The sequence below is a fragment of the Juglans regia genome, chromosome 4, assembly GCF_001411555.2.
Source record: "Juglans regia cultivar Chandler chromosome 4, Walnut 2.0, whole genome shotgun sequence".
NCBI lineage: Eukaryota > Viridiplantae > Streptophyta > Magnoliopsida > Fagales > Juglandaceae > Juglans > Juglans regia.
Genome location: NC_049904.1, coordinates 14,434,061 through 14,457,172, shown reverse-complemented (window position 1 = coordinate 14,457,172; position 23,112 = coordinate 14,434,061). Strand labels below are relative to the sequence as shown.

Here is a 23,112-nt window from a genome sequence, read left to right as displayed (position 1 = left end):
AGGAATAGAAATTGGAACTTGACTAGTTATGGATAGAAGGTCGTGTACCTAAGGGTACCATTGTTAGAAGAAGAGTTTGAAGTTAATTTTGATATTTAGATTTACTGAGACTTAAGATGTATCAGTTTATTACGTTAAGATTTAATTATGTTTTGGTTTAGTAGGACATATGGTTTTATCAGTTTGGTATGTTATTACTACCGGAAGATTGTGGACCCCTTGATTTATTATTATTGCCGTAAAGAGTATGTGGAGTTTGTAATGTGTTTATATAAAATATGTGAGATTGATTTTGCTTAAGAAGTCTTTGGAGATTTCTAGATGTGTTGGGAGACATGTTTATAAGTGACATGTAGTAATTCTCCAACCCACCCGGGTATGGGGCCTTACATTTAGTATCAGAGCCAGGTTTGAGGGTTTGCAGACTATAGTATGTGAGATTTCAGAGTATAGATAGTCTTTATGAAATCATGTTCAGATTTGATGTGATAGCAGAGCGAACTATAGGGTAGAATATTTTAGGTGTTGGAAGTCTTAGAATTTGTAGACTTTAGGATTGATTTTGATGTGTAGGATTGTATAGGTCTATGCGCTATGTTCTTGTTGTTTAAGGTTTGGATTAATTACGAAGTCTTCTTAAATAGTCTGATGGGGTAAGGTATTTGATTTTGAGAGATATGACTATTACTACCGTTATGCGTACTTCTTTTCACTCCTTTATAGGTATTCTTATATTTTTGAAGTATAATATATATGTTTTGTTTTACGAATCCCACTAATTATTTATGTTCATATCAACTCTATTTTTTAATCAATTATTAAAGATACAAGTTATTTTGTCAGGATGCCACCCCGTCGTCGTGAACGAAGCATGTTGGACCTGAATGCAAACTAGAATGAAAGGGAAGCTAACCCGAGTGCTTCCGAAGTACTACGAGCAGCTGCCCATCAATTAATTGATGACCTCGTGCAGAATCCCTCAGGTTGCTAGCGTAACTATAATGAAGGGGGTTGTACTATAGAGCAATTCAATCGAATGCACCCCCCTTTATTTGATGGGAGAGGCGATCCAACTCTGGCGGAGGATTGGATTCAGGACATTGAGGAGATTTTACGGGTCCTAACCTGTACAGATGAGCAAAAGGTGGCGTACGCCACGTTCAAGCTTACCGGTGAAGTGAAGAGGTGGTGGATCTCTGAAAGAACTATCAGAGAAGTAGAGGGGACAAATATAGTCAGTTGGTTGCATTTCAAATAGATCTTTCTTGAGTGCTTCTTCCCTAGCTCATTCCGTGAGGACAAGGCTATGTAATTTGCCACCTTGATACAGGGAACAATGACAGTACATTAGTATGCAACTAGGTTTACTGAGTTATCTCGTTTTGCTACTTATTTGATTCTCGATGAGGAAAAGAAGGAGCTTAAATTTGAGCAAGGACTGAATGAGAAACTTTATGAGCGTGTGGTGGGTTTTTAGATTCGGAACTTCTCAGAAATGGTGAATAAGGCCACAGTTTTTTAAAGAACCCTCCAAAGAAGCGTTGCATTGCATGAACAAAGAAAAAGGGCTATTCCTACTGGGTATCATTCTGGCATGGACCAGGGATCATGGAAAAAGTGGAATGAAGGTAGTAGCACGGGTAAGAGGCTGGTTTCGGGCACCCAACAAGTGTATCAGTGTAGAACTTACAACCGAGTACATGCCAGAGTATGCAGGATGAAGGCGGGACTATGCATACATTGTGGCAAACCGGGTCACTATCTTAGGGACTGCCCATTGCAATTCAACAGCAACAAGCCACCACCACCCAAACCAGAAGGGACAGTGCGAGGCAACTTCCAATGTACTACTGCGCCTGCATGGGTTTTTGCTCTGACACCTAGAGAGGCTGAGGGTAGGAATGACGTGATCACTGGTATTACTCATTTGTTTTGCTTTAAAGATTTTATTTTATTGTTACTTCAATTGGTTGGTTTTGGCTAAGGGTTTGAATATTTTGGTTCATGTATAAGACTGTTTGTGGTCACAGGTACTCTTTCTTTGTGTAATAATGCTTTTGTGTTATTTGACTCGGGAGCGACACATTCTTTTGTTTCCATGGCTTACTCTAGATTTTGCACTTTAGAAACTGAAAGGTTGAAGCACAAGTTAGTGGTCGCGACCCCAACGGGAAATTCGGTAGTCTGTAGTGAGATTCTACCGAGATGCCCTCTATCTATAGATGGAAGACTGATACCAGCAGATTTAATAGTGTTCCACATTATTGGGTTTGATGTGATTTTGGGTATGGATTGGCTAGCTTCCTATCACACCAGTATTGATTGTTTTAAAAAAGAAGTGGTTTTCAGACCCCCAAAAGAAAGTGAATTTCGGTCCACAGGGTCGAAAGTGAGGTTGGTTCCACCCATCATTTCTGCCATTCAGGTTTGGAAATGGTTGCGTGATGGTTGTCAAGGATTCTTAGCCTGTGTGGTAGAAGCACCAAAGAAAGAGTTGAAGTTGGAACTGATACTTGTTGTAAGTGAATATCCAGAGGTTTTCCCAGAAGATTTATCTGGACTTCCACCCGAGCGAGAGGTAGAGTTTGCTATTGAACTAGTCTCAGGCACAGTACCCCTTTCGAAAGCACCTTACCGAATGGCATCGTCTGAATTAGTGGAACTCAAGGAACAATTGTAAGATTTGTTGGATAACGGTTCCATTAGGCCCAGTGTATCACCTTGGGGAGCTCCAGTTCTCTTTCTGAAGAAGAATGATGCATCGATGAGAATGTGTATCGATTACAGGGAACTTAATTGGGTGACCATAAAAAATAAGTACCCGCTACCCCGTATAGAAGATTTGTTTGATCAGCTTCAGGGTGCTCAAGTATTTTGAAAGATTGATCTTCGATCGGGTTACCATCAATTGAATATCAGGGCAAAAGATGTGGCTAAGACGACGTTCAGGAATCAGTATGGCCATTATGAGTTTTTGGTCATGCCTTTTGGCCTGACTAACGCCCCAGCAGTATTCAGGGATTTGTTGAACAAGTTATTTCCTGAGTTTTTGGATAAGTTTGTGGTTGCCTTTATTGATGACATACTGATATACTCCAAAAGCAAGACTGAGCATGAAGAACATTTAAGTTGGTACTTGGGACACTCAGAGATAAACAGTTGTTTGCTATGTTGAAGAAGTGTGAATTTTGGCTTGATTCAATCACGTTTCTAGGGCATGTAGTTTCGAAAGGCAGCATTTTAGTGTACCCAGGAAAAGTGGAAGCCATAGTTAATTGGTTGGCGCCAAAGAATGTTCATGAGGTTAGAAGCTTCTTGGGATTGGCAGGTTATTACCACTTGATTCATTGATGGGTTTTCCAGGATAGCAGTTCCTCTCACTGCACTTATCAGGAAAAACAATAAGTTTGAATGGACAGCAAAGTATGAAAAAACTTTTCATGAGTTGAAATAGAGATTGGTGACAGCTCCGGTGTTAACAGTCCCCACAACTAGAGGTGGATTTGTAGTTTATAGCGATGCATCCAGGTTTGGATTGGGGTGCGTACTGATGTAACATGGAAAGGTTATAGCTTACGCTTCATGCCAAGTGAAAGTGTGGGAGCAGAATTATCCCACACATGATCTAGAACTCGCGGCAGTCATTTTTGCACTTAAGATTTGGAGACACTATCTGTACAGGGAAAAGTGCAAAATTTATACGGATCACAAGAGTTTGAAATATTTCTTTACCCAAAAGGAATTAAATATGAGGCAAAGGAGATGGCTTGAGTTGATCAAGGATTATGATTGCACCATTAACTTTCACCCAGGCGAAGCTAATGTTGCAGCCGACGCCCTAAGTAGGAAGTCAATGGGACCGACAGTTGTAGCCCTTACCACTCAGCATAGGTTGTTGATGGACTTAGAAAGAGCCGGTATTAAAGTCATTGCTAGTGATATAAATGCTTTCATAGCCAGTTTAATAGTTCAACCTGCCTTGATAGATAGAATAAAAGCTGCTCAGAAAGCGGACTCAGGGTTAGTGAAGCTAGTGGAAGAAGTCAGGAATGGAGACAAACTTGATTTTAGCGTTTCTTAGGATGGAGTTTTGAGGTTTAGAGGTAGAGTATGCATACCTGCTGATGATGAGCTAAAAAGGGTAATTCTTGAAGAAGCACACCTGTAAGACCCATTTGTTGTGAGGCCCAGACCAACGCGCAAAGGCCCAGCCTTTTTCTTGGAAGAGTGCGGAAACGGCGCCGTTTTGGGGTAAGTATAGTCTTCTTCCTCAGCTCCCTGATTCTTTCTCCCTCTCTTTCATATTCGGTTTTCTTTTTCTGGTTTCCCCCGTGTCTCTCTCTCTCACGTTACCCATTTCCCTTCCCGTTTCCATCTCTTATTTTTGTTGGGTCAGTGCTTGAGTCCGAAGGTAATGCTTAGCAATTCCTCCATTTCATTCACCTCCCTATTGGTTTCTCCCTCTCGCGCCCCCTCCATTATTTTCTGCAGATTGGGTGTTTTCCCTCACGCGTCCCTCTTGTTCTGGTAGTTGCAGAACTACATTTTGGATAAAAACAAAGATTTCAGTCTTAGTTGCCGAGAGCTTCTCTTGTGGGTAAATCTCTTCTTTTCTCATTTTTCCCCTTTAAGATTTCAATCTCCTTTACTCTTACTCGAAATGGTTTGAAAATAAATAATCCTTGTTAGTGCAGTCCGTGGATTGGTGGTTGCTTTTGTTTCGTTTCGTGCACCTTGTGTTTACTGTTGTGCAATGGGTACGAAGTTCTACTTTGTTTCTCGTAAATGTTAAGCCTCATCATAAGTTTTCACTTCATTGTATATATATTTTTTCTCTCGTGAGAAATAAGAGTTGATTTGTTGGATTGGTGTATTAGAAATATTTAGAAGGGAATTTTCTTTTGTCGAGTGCTGATTAACATCTAGCAGTGTTGGGATTTTTCTGTTATAGAGTTGTGAACGGAGAGAAATGTGCAATGTGTAGTGTCATTTTAGTTAAATTGTTGGTGATTGCTTGTGATTATGAGCTGCTGAAATAAATGTGATTTATTGATGAGTTGAGTTGACATTGGTTTTGATGGATGTATTGGACAATATTAAGATTAGTATATGGTACTTTGGGTTGAAATGCTGGCTGTCCAGTTTTCTATATGGTTGTCTTAGTGTGTTGTTTGTGCTATATTATGGTTTGGGATCATGGGTTTTATTTATTTAGATAGAAGTTGTGCCAATTGCCTTTTAACACTTAGTTTATATATTTTATTTTTATGAATAGGTGACGAGTCTGATAGAGGTCATTTTCAAGGCATAGATAATACGCTGCAAAAATCAGGTAAGCGGGATTCCTACGGTAGATTTGCATAAAAAATAAAGAAAATGGACTGATGTTGGTTTATAAAATATGCATGATATGTTTTTAAAAGAAAATGTGAAAACGACCTCAGTATGTGTGTTTTGTATCAACCCATGAAAATCTAAATGAAAGAGAAAAATATTTTTTCTTGACATGAATAGTGTGGACATGAGCAACATTTGACACGTTTATGAAATGTGCAAAAGAGCGAATATGATATTTGTGAATTTTTGTACGTATAATGTAACACCCCGTATTTTAGTGTATTTTTAATGAAGGAATTAATTTTATTGATGCAAAAATTTATTCTCTTGTTTCATAATTATTAAATTTTATTTGGGTTATTTTTATGATTTTTAGTTTACGAAAATTATTTTTTTTAGTGCTTCCTTAAATTAATTATTGTTGTGTGTTTAAATTTATTCTCGAATTAAATTAATTTATTATCGGCTTTAATTATTTATTTTAATTACAATCATTGTGTTTGAAATATTTTATTTCACTAGCTGTTTTAAAATCGTTTCCTTTGGATCATTTTTGTGACCCAAGATGTGAGGATTGGACCTCATTTCTTTTCCTACATTTTTCCTTTTCCTCTTTTCTTTTCCTTTTCTTTTCCTTTTCTTCTTTTTTTCCTTTTCTTTTTCTTTCTTCTTCTTCTTCTCTCCCGCGCGCACGTCTAGCCCTCTCTCTCTCTCCTTCCGTCCGATTTTTCTTCTCCTCCCAGCGCCTCCGTGAGCCGGCGATGGTCGACACCTCCTGATCCACCGTCATCCCCAGTCGCCGACGAAGCCACCCCTCCGATCTCAGCCTCTTTTGCGCCACCGTTAGCCACCACGAGCCTCTCCAAGCCGCGGCACTCTTTCCGCCGCTGCGCCTCCTTCGCACCACCATTGCCCACCATCTTCTCACTACTTCATCCTCGACCCCTTAGCTACCCAATGGACCCAACCCCAGCTCCGATCCGCCACCGGTGAAGCTCCACCATCCACATTTCCGATTTGGGTGTTTTGGTCTTCTACTGCCGCCCACGGCGCCACCCACGGCCAACCACCACCACCACTAGCTTCACCGACCTCTCTAGGCCCTACCTTATCAATCTCGGGTCTTCATTTGCACCCGTTCAAAAGTGGGTTTTTGAGACCCACGGCCACAGTGTAGACACTGTTCTGTTGCTGTGTTGCCGCTTCTTGCACTTCCGTAGTCCTTAAAAAATTGCTATATAGCACTGTATGTATTTTCCAAATAACTCTTATGATTTAAATGTATTTTTGCACTAACACTTTACACTACATTGGACCGTTGGTTGGTTTTGCCGGACTAAGTCCGAGGAGTACGTGGGTCGGATGGATTGGAGAATGAAGTTATTTGATTGATTGGATTGTGTTGATATTGTTGGTTGTTAGATACTATTGTCGTGTTGTGCTCATTTCAATTGCACGCATGTCCATGTTTGTAATTGAAAACTGGGTTTTCGCATGATTGTATGCATGTTCATGTGTTTATTTGAAAACGGGGTTTTCATGTGAGAAATGATTTGAATATGCTTGAAATGTTTGGATTGACTGGTTTGAGAAAAAGGGAAAGAGACTGTAGGGACGGTGGTAGAGTCCCGCCTACAATTCCCGCCTACGGTGCATGCAGTAGGGATGATGGTAAATAGGGATGGTGGTTGTGTCCCGCCTACGGTGCATGCAGTAGGGATGGTGCTAAGCAGGGATGGTGGTAGAGTCCTGCTTGTGATTCACGCCTACAGTGCTCTGATATGTATCCATTATGTGGAAAGGAACTGTAGGGATGGTGGTAAGCAGGGACAGTGGTAGAGTCCCGCCTGTGATTCCCGCCTACGGTGCACGTGGTAGGGATGGTGGTAAGAAGGGATGGTGGTTGTGTCCTGCCTGTGATTCCTGCTTACGGTGCACGCGGTAGGGATGGTGGTAAGAAGGGATAGTGGTATAGTCCCGCCTACAGTGTCCGATAAATGGTTGGGTTTTGTGTAAATCATTTTCTGGAAAAATGTTTTGTGGATATTTTGGGCCAAATGGGATTTTGGCGTGTGTTGGAAATAATCATTTTCAGGGAAAATGATGTTTTGAGATAAATGTCTATTTCTTCATATGCATGCATGTTGGTCGCATTTAATGCATTTTTATTACGTGGTTATTTGGATTATACTTACCTGCGGTACCATTTTATAGTATCGCAGATTTTGATGCAGATGAGGATGATGAGTTTTAGGCTTTGGCTCCATTGGAAGGGCGATCTGGGATTGCTCTCGTGCATCGAGATTATTATCCTACTCTCTTATGTATTTATCCTTTGTATTATATTTCGGATGACTGTATAACTTTTTAAAGGTAAATTATTTTGGATACCGGTATTTAAATTTCTGGTACTTAGTTGACTTATTATATTATCCGCTGTGACTTTTGTTGTGCACTTTTGTATGTTGCACACACTTGGACACATTTCGTTGGGATGCATGACCCATGTTGTCATCATCCTGACATCACGATTCTCGCATCCCTATACGTGGGGGTCGGGGCGTCACATATAATATAAAATAATTTGGGTTTGTTTATTATCAAATGGAAATGAAATGAATATGTTCAACACTTGGTTTGATATGATATGAATATGAAAAACCTTTGGCATACTTATATGTTTTTATTCTGATTCTAAATATGGTTCTAATATGATGATACCGGTTCACGTGATATGGTTGGTACCAACATGATATGATATGAGTGCAACCACTTTGGAAACAAAGTGGTCTTTATGTATTATTTTCTGTGTGCACACTCGGGGCTCCGAGATTGAAAAATGGGAAGTTTCACAATATGATACTGCTTGGACCACTGAGGATAGCACAACCCTACCATGGGGGTTAAACATGGTATATGATATGACACGATAGGATATGATAAGATGAAGATATTCAGTTATGTTATGCCAAAGTGTTTTTGAATATGAAACGGTTTATGAATATGAAAAGGTTGAAATGTCGCTCTGATTTTTCTGATAATACGTATTGAGATATGCACATGAAAATAAAAATGTTTTCGCTTCTGTATACCAAACTTTCTAAAAATGGCTCATGTTTACACACTAGTATAGGTGTTTTGTTTACTGAGTTGTTGATAACTCACCCCTTATCTTCATTATTTTTTTTCCAGATGATATTGATAACCCAGCTGGGGGTTAGGAATAGAAATTGGAGCTTGGTTAGATATGGATAGACGGTCGAGTAGCTAAGGGCACCATTGTTAGAAGAAGAGTTTGAAGTTCTTCTTGTTGTTTAGATTTATTGAAACTTAAGATGTATCATTTTATTATATTAAGATTTTATTTTATTTTGGTTTAGTAAGACCTATGGTTTTATCAGTTTAGTATGTTATCATTACCGGAAGATTTTGGACCCCTTGTATTATTATTATTGCAGTAAAGACTGTGTAGTTTGTAATGGATTTATTTAGATGATATGAGATTGATCTTGCTTATGAAGTCTTTGGAGATTTTTAGATGTGTTGGGAGACATGTTTATAAGTGACATGTAGAAATTCTCCACCCCACCCGAGTATGGGGCGTTACAACACCGTTCTTTGTACACAGTTCACCCAGGGAGTACCATGATGTATCGGGACTTGAGAGAGTCTTTTTGGTGGAATGGTATGAAAAGAGAAATTGCTAAATTTGTGGAACAATGTCTAACTTGCCAACTGGTGAAGGCGGAGCATCAGAGACCTGCAGGATTATTACAGCCACTCCAGATTCCAGAGTGGAAGTGGGAGCACATCTCCGTGGACTTTGTGACAGGTCTACCAAGGACTTTAGGTGGACAAGATGCTATATGGGTGATCGTGGATCGCTCAACGAAGACCGCTCGTTTTGTGCCCATTAATGTTTCTTATAAACTAGAGAAACTAGCTGATCTGTATGTGCGGGAGATAGTGAGGTTGCATTGAGTACCGATATCCATTGTGTCGGGTAGAGACCCACGTTTTACTTCTAAGTTCTGGCGAAGCTTACAAGAGGCAATGGGTACTAAGTTAAGTTTCAATACTGCTTTCACCCTCAGACAGATGGACAGTCAGAAAGGACTATTCAGATTTTAGAAGACATGTTGAGGGTATGTGTGGATTTTAAGGGAACTTGGATGCGACATTTACCATTGGTTGAGTTCGCTTATAACAATAGTTTCCAGGCTAGCATCGGGATGGCACCCTATGAGGTTTTGTATGGCAGAAAGTGTAGATCTCCATTGTATTGGGATGAAGTGGGTGAAAGGAAACTTCTAGGGCCAGAGATGATTCAGAAGACCATAGAGACGATAGATACCATTCGGGCTAGAATGAAAGCAACTCAAAGCCGACAAAAGAGTTATGCAGATAAACGCTGCCGCCAGTTAGAGTTTGAGGTTGGTGATAAGGTATTTTTTAGGATTGCACCGATGAAAGGAGTTATGAGATTCGGAAAGAAGGGCAAGTTGAGCCCAAGTTATATTGGACCATTTGAGATTTTTGATCTGATTAGACCAGTGGCGTACAGGGTGGCTCTACCACCAGCATTCTCGGGAGTGCATAACGTGTGTCATGTGTCTACATTGAGGAAGTACATCCATGATCCCACTCACATTATAGATCATGAACCCCTTCAGATTCAAGAGGATATAACCTACACTGAGGAACCAGTGCAGATTTTGGACAGGAAAGAGCAACTGTTACGGACTCGAACTATCCCTTTGATTAAAGTATTGTGGAATAATCATGCTATCAGTTAAGCATCTTGGGAATTTGAGGAAGAGATGCGATTTAAGTATCCTCACCTATTTGAAGAGAATTTTTTTAGCTTGTAGCAAATTCTGAGGACGAAATTTTTGTATGGGGGGAGGATGTAGGGCCCAATTGTTAGTGAGGCCCAGACCTGTGCGCAAAGGCCCAGCCTTTTCTTGGAAGAGTGTGAAACGGCGCCGTTTTGGGGTAAGTTCCCCTTCTTCCTCAACCTCCCCCGATTCTTTCTCCCCCCTCTTTCTCTTTAAGTTTCTTTTCTTTTCTGGGTTTCTCTCGTTCAAACGTCTCTTTCACATGTAACCCACATTCACTTCCCGATTTCATCTTTCCCTTTCATTTGGTCTGTTTTCGTGAGTCTGAATTCCATGCCCTAACTTTTCTCCATTTTCTTTTCCCTCACATTCGATTTTCTCTCAAAGTCGACGCCACTCTCTCGTGTTCCTCCATCACTGCAGTTTAGCATTTCTCTCTTTAAACTCGTCTCTTCTCTCCCTCTTGCGCAGTGTCATCATCTTCAAGTATCTCCCTTTCCTCTAAAGTCGATGCTTTTCCTTTTTTTTTTTTCTTCATTTTATCCTCTGTTTCAATGCGCTGCCGCGTGGGGTTTTTCTAGGTGGTGTTCCTGCGTTTTCTCCCTACTGGTGGTTTGGCTTTTAGACGCTCAACCACTTTCACTTCTCTTTTGTTCTCTCCCGTTTGTGAAGTGGTTAATCTCCTTGCCATAGTGTTGACGCCGAGCTCTGTCAAACGGGTAAGGAAACCGAGTGTTGTTTTACATTCCTTTTTTTTTTCATGGTGTGAATTCGTGGCTTTTGATGTTATGATCATTGGAAAATTTCTACTGTTTATAATCAAATTTGGGGGCTTTGTAATCTGATGGTGTTTTGTTGTTGAAGAAGAATTATAAAAGGTGGCTTTTGGGTTTTGACGAGGTGGTGTGGGAGGAGTTTTGAAAATGTGTAATGTTGTTTTGGTTAAATTGTTGGTGGTTGCCTAAGGTTATGAGCTACTGAAATGAGTGTGAATTATTGATTATTTGGAGTTGCATTGTTGTTGTTTTGGTTGAGTTGTGACAATTGCTTGGAGTTGGGGGCCATTGAAGTGGGGTTAATATTTTGATTGTTGGTGTTTGACGTTGACTTTGGTGGGTGTATAGATCAATATTAAGATTAGTATATGGTATTTTGGGTTGAAATATGGGTTGTCCAGATTTCTATATGGTTGTCTTACTGAATTGTTGATAACTCACCCCTTATCTTCATTATTTTTCAGATGATATTAATGACCCAGCTGGGGGTCAGGAATAGAAATTGGAACTTGACTAGTTATGGATAGAAGGTCGAGTACCTAAGGGTACCATTGTTAGAAGAAGTGTTTGAAGTTCTTTTTGATATTTAGATTTATTGAGACTTAAGATGTATTAGTTTATTACGTTAAGATTTAATTATGTTTTGGTTTAGTAGAACTTATGGTTTTGTCAGTTTGGTATCTTATCACTACCGGAAGATTGTGGACCCCTTGATTTATTATTATTGCTGTAAAGACTATGTGGAGTTTGTAATGTGTTTATATAAAAGATATGAGATTGATTTTATTTATGAAGTCTTTGGAGGTTTTTAGATGTGTTGGGAGACATATTTATAAGTGACATGTAGTAATTCTCCACCCCACCCGGGTATGAGGCGTTACACATAGGCTAGCCAGATATGCTTAGAATGTTGAACAATTAGTGATGTGGTGGATTTGTATTCCAAACTTTGTGCCTTGATAAACATTTGTAATAATTCTTATGAATGATCATTTGGTTTTACGTCAAAAAAAAAAAAAAAAAAATATTACAGCAAAACCTAAAACTTAATAATTCCATATAAAGACTAGACGAAGAAGATGGTAATTAGGACCTAATTTTTCAACATTTTAATGTCTTTCATATACCAGGCCTTTATATAAGAGTGTGCCCTCCTTTAATTTGACTATGGATCATATTTAAGGGCCTTTAGTTTAGTAGGTGGTTTTAGAAATCTTTTAGCCTTGCATATGCTAATAATTAGATATGACAAATTCGAGTGCAACAGGGATTTTATTTTCAAAGTCTTGTCTAACTGTTCCCTTTTGTGGGTGCATGCCATATGTTCGATTAGATCTTATTTTCAGGTGCTCTTATTGAGAAGATCGATGGGCATGCATGCAGTACATGACTGTAGTAACTCGTTTATAAGCTGCATGCTTAACCTTGATGATCTTTGTACAAAATTTCTGCCCAATATTGGCGCATCTCGAATATGTCTGTATTTTTTTCCCCATTGGATGTTGTACTCGATCAACTTCGCTAGGGAATTGAAACACTTAATTAATTACCATGTCGTGGATATTCAAATGCATGATGCTTATTTAAAAACTAACCATTTGAAGATAAGGTTCACAACTTCCACTAGCTCAAAACAACACTTGATCAAAGACACTATCAGTACATGATCATATGCATTTCTGCTGCTTACATTGATCATTAATCGACCCAAAAATCATAGCCAGCATCATTGCAAACATCTGAATACATTGGCTCTTGGTAGCACCTCGCAGTAGCTGGAGCCATAAATCCAAGGTCCGTTTCAGGAATGAATATGTCCTGGAATGAAAAATATGGCAGCTCCCATATACTTTGGATTGTTTCAGATGCGTTGGACGAACTAAATTTGGTCTCGTCCTGATCTATCATGTATTGGTTTCTAACATCTTCAACTGGAGGATCAGTACTGCTTGAAGAAGAGACAATATCATTAGTAGACATATAGATTTGTAGTGACGTCGGGATACCTTTAATGCCATCCATGTTTGGCACTTTTGGGGAATCGCTAATTAGTAGGAGATCTTGATTCCCAGAAGAATCATTCTTGTTAGCTTCAACTTCCTCGGATGTTCCCACCAATTCTGATATAGTTGTTGATGACGAATTGTTCTTACTGCGCTTTTTCAGGTGGGCGTGCCAGTAATTTTTTATTTCATTGTCAGTTCTTCCTGGAAGCTTGGCAGCAATTGCAGACCATCTGAAATAAATTGAAGACAGTAAGGCCGGCATTATATATCAAGTACTGCTGTAATTTAGAAGAGCCAGATTTTTCTTTCTTCACAATGTCATCAACATTAGGGTTTAACTGAAGTCTGATAGCTTTCGCTTTTCCATCTTCTAGAAGCCATATATATATGTTGTAGTTTATCCATGTGATGTCGATCGTGATTGGAAAGTTAATTGTTCATGTTAACTTCAAACTGATTCTAAATGCCTACCAGAATTCAATCATCATTTGCAAATTATAATGCACTTTAGACATTCACGTAATTCTGCATGTAATATCAATCATGATGAGAGTTTGAGTGTCAATTCCTTTGAAAAGATTCACACGACCTTAGATATGAATGAGCATTGTAGGTTTGAGCTCCAAAAGAACAAAGAATTAAAAAGAAAAAAGAACTTTGTTATATATATATATATATATATATATATATATATATAGAATTAATATATAGCGACGTGTGCATTTAAAGAACATTGTGTATAGTTTCCATATAATAGAATTTGTAATGAATGTATTTACCGGTTCCCCAGCAGTTCATGCCACTTAAGTATAGTTTCTTGGTCTTCCTGGCTGAAGTTCCCCCGCTTAATGTCAGGCCTAAGGTAATTCATCCATCGGAGCCTGCAACTTTTTCCGGATCGTGTCAAACCTATAATAAAAGACAGTGCATGTTAAAGATAAAACTATAAATAATTCAATCTAATTCTTATCACCAGCTTACCTAAACTTTTGAGATAAGTATTCATTTCACACGATATCAAAACAGAAGTCTTGAATTCGAATATTGTCCCTATATTTCAAACGTTTAATTAAATTGTTCACATATATATTAAGGTCACGAAAAGTGAGAAGCAAGAAAATTAGGTAATGAATTACAGTATCTTTTATGTATTCATGACAGGCTCGTGCATGCAAGGACACCCCGAATGATAAAGCTGCTAATAGAAATATATATAACGTTTAAGATCATCATCTGCTAATTTCCTACCGGCAGCTTCAGGCATCCTAGTCCAGTTACTAGGGTTGAGACCCTCAAATTGTAATCTATTGAAATAAAAGAGTGGGTAGCCATTGAGTCAAATAAAACAGTAGCCTTATTGAGAAAAAAAATGGATAATTCCTGTGTTTACGTCATGTAATCCATAGAGATAACAAGATAAGTAATCCTAATTTTTTAACATAAAATGCTAAACAGGAGAGTAAAAAAGATTATACCTGTGATTACATCATTCTTGTCCTCAGCTTCTCTTGGTGTCAAAGCAAACACCCGTGCTGGCACAAGCCTCCGTTGGTTGTTGCCTTGGTTGTTCGGCCTAAATCTTTGAGGAGGGTTGGGCCTTCTGTTGTTCTCCTCAAGCAATGGAAATTCTCTAATGAAATGCCAATCCTTACCGCATTTGAAACATGATCCCACTTCCTTTCTGCGCTCCCCAACGTGTATGCAGTTACAGAACTTACAGGGGTTAGTTGTATGATTTCCCTGAATCTGTCTCTGACTTAAGCTGCTCCCCTCATTTCTCTTATTCCATGGCCCTTGATCCATACTAGAGAATCCTTGTGGAGTGGCTCTCTTGAGATTCTGCTCAGCTAGTATCTCCTTGTGCACTAACTTTGAAAAATTCTGAATCTGTAGGACCATCACTAGTTCATAAATCTTGTAGTTCAGGCTGTCCTCAAACTTCTTGGCCTTATTTTCCTCATCAGGAATCAGGTATGCGGCGAAGTGTGATAATTCCGCAAACCTTGTAGCATACTGGTGCACAGTCATGGTCCCTTGTACTAAATCGTGAACTCTTGAACTCTAGCTTCCCTATCCGCTTTAGGGAAAAATCACTCTAGTCCCCTCAGCTTCCCTGATAGCTTTTTCAGAATTCCACCATCTCTTTGCTTCTCCAATTAGTTTAAAAGCTGCAAATTGAACTTTCTGCTGATCGGTACACTCCAGAACACTGAATATTTCTTGAATGTCTTGAATCCAATCCTCCGCTGCGTTTGTATCGCCTCTTCCATCAAAGGTGGGAGGATAGGTCCGATTAAATTGTTCAAACGTGCAACCCCCATCATTGTTATTTTCGTTCAAATCTTCAAGGCTTCGAACTCGACGACGAGACGCCATCCTAAAAGCTTAAACTTGGTGAAACGTTCTAAAATAAATAAAGACAAAAATATTAAATAAATAAAATATATGTATAAACACAAATATATATATATATATAAATATATATATATATATATCAGATAACTATTTAAGCCTGACATCGCTTAATACTCACATACATCTTTAGAATCTAAAACTTCAAAGTTATGAATTCAATTCCTAACATCTGCCAAATCTAAAACCTTAAATCCCATCAATGCATGGTGTATTCTCATAGTCAACTCCCTTGAGCGTTATTTTACATAAGCCTTTATTTGTTCTTTTAACTATATAAAAAAAAATAGAGAAAACTCAATAAGTGGAGTGTGAATCACTTTAGAATTTGTTAAAGGTGTACTTGGTACGACTTCATTGATTACAACAACAATAATATCAAAAGTATAAGCATATAGTCAAGGAAGAGTTATGGTTTGAATTCTATGGATATCTCTTTCATTGTTCTTTCCACTAAGTATTTTTTCAGTTTGCTTTGATTTTCTATATCCATTTCTTTCTTAGCCCTCACATTGTGGCCTGTCATTACAACCTGATTAAAGACCTTTTGATCTCTGATTTTGGTTTGACTACATTAGTGGAGAGAATTTATGAAAATTGGACTTATGTGGTTAAGTTTTGAGAGAATTCGTTTGGTTTTAGTTGTTCTACTTTTATCTGAGTTTGCAGGTGGTTTGGAGTTAAATTGACTATCTCACACACACACTTAAGGTCTTAGCTTTAGGTTGAAGTAAACGCTTAACTCTTGCTTGACAAGTTGCTAAATTTTTTATTGATTTTCCTTCTATCTTTGATGTTAAAAGAGTAAGATACTAGTGATGATATCTAATTCAAATCATGGCTTGGTGAATGATGAAACTTCTCTACAGGGTCTAGTTGATAGTCTATAGTGGTCTCTTATTTTATTCTCTATTCTTTTTGTTTGGGGACAAACAAAGTTTTAAGTTTGTGAGTGTTTGATGACTTGCATAATTTCTTATATGTTATCACTTCTTAATTTTAAACTTTAGTCTAATTTTATTTATTTTTGTTGATTTTAGGCTTTATTGTTGTCATTTAAATTTATTTCAGATTTGAAGATAAAAGGAGATCCAAATTTTAGAAGCCCATCGTCTAGGGACTCATTCTCATTTAAATGAAGAGTTTGGCACTTTGAAAAATAAAACCAAAAGAGAGTTTTACGTAGCCAAGGAGATTGTTTTGTTGTTATTTACAGAGCTGGACTCTTGGACGCGGGACATAGCAGCTTTGAACGGCTAGAGTTTTTCACGCGTGGGGGGCTTTTGGTTTTGACTTGGTCTTCAAGGAAGGGATCAATTTTTTTTTTTTTTTTTTCGTGTGCAAGCTGGAAGGAGCTAGACGAAAAACTTGATTTTTTGGCACGCTCGAAACGGAGCACTTTTGGGAGTCCTTCGTTTTTGGCTTCTGCACGCACAGGCGAGAGTGGAATTCTCGTTTTCGAAAAAAGAAGAAGAAAGCGGCGTAACGCATAGAAGAAAAGAAAAAAAAAGAAAGAGGGAGGATGCTGCGACTTGCGATGGCGGACTGCGAGGAGCATTTTTTTTAATGTTCATTTTCTTCCATTCCTTTCAGAAAAATTATGGTGAATTCGTTTATGTTGAATTTAATTTTTAGCATGAACTAAATTTTCTTTATTCTAGAAAAACGATGTAATCTAGTTCCGAACTATACTTACTTTTCTATGCTAATTTGAAGTAATTCACTTCTATATTTGTCTAATTTATTCTGAGTTTATTGCTTCTAATTAACTGGCTACTAATTAGATGATTTTTATGTTGTGATTTGTGATAAAGTGTTAAAAATTACATGATTAAGTTGCTAAAATGAATGATTTGTTTAACCAAAAAATGAATTAACCACTTAATTATATAGTAAAGTTTAATGCATGACTCAATGTTAAATTCTGATTAATATCTCAAATTTTATTCTGATATTTTACTAATGTTGCAGGGCATTGTGGAAAAAATGTTAAAAATATATGAGTATTCGTGGAATTACCCAACTGATACGGCAACTACAAAGAAAGCTCTGGAAACTCATGCAGAACACTAGTGACTTGAGGGGCAGACATGCGGATAGTGGCTTCCAGGAGACGCAGCACGCAGGATGAACCTGGGCTGGATCGAGCGGCTCAAGGTGCGCTGCAGAGGCTGGAATGGTGCAAGGCACTCACGCGTAAGAGGAGCAACTTGAGACGCGAACTGCAGAGGAGGACTGGAGTCAAAACGCAAGGGGCTGTGGATGAAACGCACGAAGTGTAACGCGAACCTGGGCTGAGATGGAAACGCGTAGCTGAAGGTGCGAACTGCAGGACCTGGCTCAAAACCCACGAAACGGAGAGGTGAAACGCGCATCTGTGTTGGGCTGGCTCAAAAACGCAGGAAATGGAGAGATGAAACGCGGACGCGGGGCTGGCTCGAAACACATGAAAAGGCCACGACTCACGCACGCTCAAAATGCAGAAAGGGGCTGCGCAAAACGCAGAGAGGGCCAGAGAGTATAAGGAGGAATTTTTATACCGTGCGCCGTCTCTCTTGTATTTTTTCTTTTTCGGATTTTTCCAAGCGGCTGGTTCTTCTTCATTTTTCTGATTCTTTTTGCTTCTTTATTTTTCGTCTGATTTTTCTTCTGAGTTTCGGGGCTTCAGCAAATTTTGAGATTACAGTATTTTTATTTTGCAATTTTCATTCAGTGCATTAGTTAAAGATGTTTGCATTTAATCTTTTTGGACGTTTTGTTAATCTAGAGATGATAGGCTAGATTTTTAGTTTGGGATTCAATGAATAACCCATAACTATTTGGAATTAGATTTTCTTTGATATTTAGTGCTTTTGATGATTAACTTGATGGATTATATTTCAATGTGCATCTAGAAAAGATTAGAGTTCTTTGTTCTTGGTTTAGATCAGTTGTAGACTTAAAGGCACAATTGATACTTAAACAAGTAACATGGCTTTGATAGTTTTCTTTCACTTTTCTATAATTTTCATATAACTTGTCAAGTAGTTTTATTAGAATAAAAATTGTGGTTCATTGCTATATTATTTGACCATAATTTCTAGGAATGAGAGAATGGTTGAGAGAAGATGAAAAAAGAAGTAAATCCATCACCAAATTAATGGGTGAAAATTGCATCCCAAATGTTTGTTTAATTGCTTCTTATAAGTTTAAGTCAACTTCCGCACATTTCCTTTAAATCTCTTGATTCTTAGCAATTTTAGAAAAATAGATTCACTTTTATTTTTAGCTTTACTTGTGCTTGAACTTCCCAACAATTTCACTCATAATTCATTCCACACTCCCTTAGTAAATAACCCCATTTAGGTGTTAATATTGTTAGTGGTTAAGTTTTGAAATTTATTTCTCATATCATATTTTTTTTGTTCATCGTTAGCTCATTTAGTTTACTGTTTTCTTATCATTTTAAAATTTCGTGTCACCACAAACGGTAATATGTTGTCTTGCGAATATGAAGTATTTGCTAAATTCTCATTGTCCCTGTGAATTTGATCTTGGGATTTACCCTTGTATTACTTTGACAGCTTCTATGCTTGGAAGTCGAAATTAAAAGCTGATCAATTTGCTATCAAAAGAGGGAATTATAGGATAGATCTTGGATATTTTGGCATAGGTAAATATAGAGATCGAAAGACTTGTATGAACCTATGTAGTATTAAAATCATTGGTCTTAATCCTTTCTTGTTTTTATTAATTTGCATACTCTTGTGTAAAATGATGAACAAGAATATTTCCAATTGACTATCGAAAGAGACATTTGGATGAATTGGAGATTTGCTAACAAACAGAGAGAATTAAATTCAATTAGTTAGATGAGTAAAACATAGTGAGGAATTAGGTGAAAGTGATTTCCTGGAAGTTTTCTTCTCCATTGATTTGATCTTTGAACAACATCTTTTTTTTTTCTTTGAGTATTTTCTTTTAATTAATTTTATTTTAAATTGCAATTACAACAAAAATCTTAGTGACTTTTTTAAATAAAGTCGAGATTAATATAATTTTGGTATTTGTCAAAAGTAAGTTATCAATCTCCGAGGACGATACTTTTCTCATCACTTTACTATAAAACTACGATACTGTATACTTGCAGTTTTGCACTGATCAAAAATCAATCATAAAGTTTACAGAAGTTCAAACTTAAAAATTTACATGATCCTCCTTATAGTCCTCAAGTTCCTACACTTCCCATCTGAAATTTCTACTTCCTATGAATCCACAGATATCTAAACCTCAAATGTTTATAGTATGCAGAATCTCTAACTTGTCTCTGATACCAACTCCAATTGTAACGCCCCGACCCCAAGGTCAGGGCATTACAGGCGTTCCCTCGAACCCCCGTGCTCTCTACTCTTTGGTTGTAGGTGATTGTAAGGTGGTGGCAGTGAAATACGTCCATAACAATCATTATATTCATAAGAATTCAAATGGTATTTATTGTATTAAAAAAATAAATTTCTTTGATATTTTTTAATATATATGTAGAATATTCTCATCCTAAAGTTCATTTATAATACAATGAAAAAGGTTAAATATTGAACATTTATTAAGTGAGCCGTTGTCAATAAAAAAAATAAGGGAAGAATATTAAACAATACATCTCGTATACGACTTGATTAAACTCAAATTGAAGTCGAGTTACAATTCGATCTCAAACTGCTTGTCAAGTAATCTGTTTATTTAAATATAGCCATAAAAATGGAAAATTATGTGAACACAACATGGGAGATCTCAAGCTGATCTCTTGCTCAATACAGTGATCAAGATCCCACAAAATTATAATTTTCTCTCTCTTTCGTCTTCCAAATAAAGAAGACGAAGAAGATGGTAATTAAAGACCAACTTTTAAACCTTTTGCATGTATTTTATATGGACAGTGCTAGTGGGATGCCCAATGTTTATCGCTGGACATACTGCTAATGCAACTTTTTTCTTATTTATTTTAAGTATTTTTAAATAATCACTTCCTTAATTATTAAATAAAAATGAAATACATAAACAGTCAAAGGAAGTGAGCAAAATCGTAGGGCAAGTTAGAATTTTCCCTTTTATGTACGCGCGTGTCCTTTTCTTGTGCTCTCTTACTTTCCCTTCATATAAGAGAATGCTATCCTTTTGAATATAGATGATAAGGGGCCCTTTGTTTAGTAGGCTGCAAATAAAGTTTTTTGTTATAACAAATTAGTGGGATTTGTTTTAGAAATCTTTTAGCCTTGAATATGCTAATAATTAGAAATGACCTAACTTGAGTGCAACCGGGATTTTATTTTCAAATAAAGTCGACTTGTCTAACGTCTATTCTGTCCCTTTAGTGGGTGCATACCATATGTTCGATTAGATCTTATTTTCAGGTGCTCTAATTGAGAAGATCGATGGGCATGCATGCAGTACATGACTGTACTAACTCGTTTACAAGCTGCATGCTTAACCTTGATGATCTTTGTACAAAATTTCTGCCCAATATTAGCGAATCTCGAATATGTCTGTATTTTTTTTTCCATTCGATATTGTACTCGTTCAACTTCGCTAGGGAATTGAAACACTTAAATTACTATGTCGTCGATATTCAAATGCATGATGCATATTTACAAACTAACCATTTGAAGATAAGGTTCACAACTTCCACTAGCTCAAAACAACACTTGATCAAAGACACTATCGGTATATGATCACATGCATTTCTGCTGCTTACATTGATCATTAATCGACCCAAAAATCATAGCCAGCATCATATCAAACATCTGAATACATTGGCTCTTGGTGGCACCTCGCAGTAGTTGGAGCCATAAATCCAGGGTCTGTTTCAGGCATGAATATGTCCTGGAATGAAAAATATGGCAGCTCCCATATACTTTGGATTATTTCAGAAGCGTTGGACGAACTAAAATTGATCTCGTCCTGATCTATCGTGTATTGGTTTCTAGCATCTTCAACTGGAGGATCAGTACTGCTTGAAGAATAGACAATATCATTAGTAGACATGTAGATTTGTAGTGACGTCGGGATACCTTTAATGCCATCCATGTTTGGCACTTTTGGGGAATCACTAATTAGTTGGAGATCTTGATTCCCAGAAGAATCATTCTTGTTAGCTTCAACTTCCTCGGATGTTCCCACCAATTCTGATATAGTTGTTGATGACGAATTGTTTTTACTGTGCTTTTTCAGGTGGGCGTGCCAGTAATTTTTTATTTCATTGTCAGTTCTTCCTGGAAGCTTGGCAGCAATTGCAGACCATCTGAAATAAATTGAAGACAGTAAGGCAGACATTATATATCAAGTACTGCTGCAATATAGAAGAGCCAGATTTTTCTTTCTTCACAATATCATCAACATTAGGGTTTTGAAAGCTTTCGCTCTTCTAGAAGCCATATATGTTGTACATAGTTTATCCATGTGATGTCAATCGTGAGAATTTAAGAAATGCTAATTCGATTGGAAAGTTAATTGTTCATGTTAACTTCGAACTGATTCTGAAAGCCTACCAGACTTCAATCACCATTTGCAAATTACAATGCACTTTAAAGAACATTGTGTATCGTTTCCATATAGAATTTGTAATGAATGTACTTACCGGTTCCCCAGCAGTTCATGCCACTTAAGTATAGTTTCTTGGTCTTCTTGGCTGAAGCTCCCCCGCTTAATGTAAGGCCTAAGGTAATTCATCCATCGGAGCCTGCAACTTTTTCCAGATCGTGTCAAACCTAAAATAAAAGAAAGTGCATGTTAAAGATAAAAATATAAATAATTCAATCTATTTCTTATTACCAGCTTACCTAAGATTTTAGGATAAGTGATAATTTCATAGGATATAAAAAAAAAATGTCCTGAGTTCGAATATTGATCCTATACTTCAACCATTTATTTAAATTTTTCGCATATTAAGGTCACGAAGAGTGAGAAGCAAGAAAATTAGATAATAAATTAAAGTATCTTTAATGTATTCATGACAGGCTCGTGCATGTAAGGACACCCCGAATGATCGGTAAAGCTGCTAATAGAAATATATATAACGTTAATTAAGATCATCTGCTAATTTCCTACCGGCAGCTTCAGCCATCTTAGTCCAGTTACAAATGATGTAGGCTTTCAGCTTTCGGTCTTCTTCAGGACACCATGAGGTTCTTGATCTCCCGGGCATTTTCTCACCATCTGAAGTCTTCATCATCAATATCTGATCTAAGTATTGCTCTTTATATATTGCAGCTTGCATCGACCTCAAAACCCTAGAATTAAATAGTTACGACTATTGCTTGGTAGTCATGCAGTTCCATATATAAGTCAAACGTGTTGATGATCAAAGTTTTAACTTTTCAAGTGACAATGATTTCCAAAAGACAAAGAAGAAAGCTTTGTTTTTTAAGGTCCTGGAGCAGGTACTGATCATGATGATCTTAATACAGCTTATATATTCAAATGCAATTAATCATTTTTTATTTTATTTTTACTTTTCGTGATGAGCAAGTTCATATATATATATATATATATATATATATATATATATATATGTGTGTTTTATTCCGTCAAAGAGCAAACAATTAATATAAGGTCAAGCCATTAATCCGCGTATATAGTTGTTGTATTAACAAATTAATCAAGAGGATATTAAGTGGAAGGTGCAAATATGCAGGAGGATGGCACCTAACTTCATTGTTGAATGGAAATTAATATATGTCCAAAAATACAGTAACCACTGGACTTTAAAAA

General features: G+C 37.4%; 1 protein-coding gene across 1 annotated transcript; it reads right to left on the bottom strand.

Annotated features, from left to right (window-relative positions):
* Nucleotides 1-21,138: 21,138 nt before the first annotated feature.
* On the bottom strand, nucleotides 21,139-22,618 carry LOC118348174 (transcription factor MYB15-like). The gene is made up of 3 exons (XM_035689176.1): nucleotides 22,450-22,618; nucleotides 21,980-22,109; nucleotides 21,139-21,643 (listed from the first exon to the last, which is right to left on the bottom strand). The coding sequence occupies exons 1-3, from the start codon at nucleotides 22,616-22,618 to the stop codon at nucleotides 21,139-21,141; spliced, it is 804 nt and encodes a 267-aa protein (XP_035545069.1).
* Between the last annotated feature and the right edge of the window lie 494 nt (nucleotides 22,619-23,112).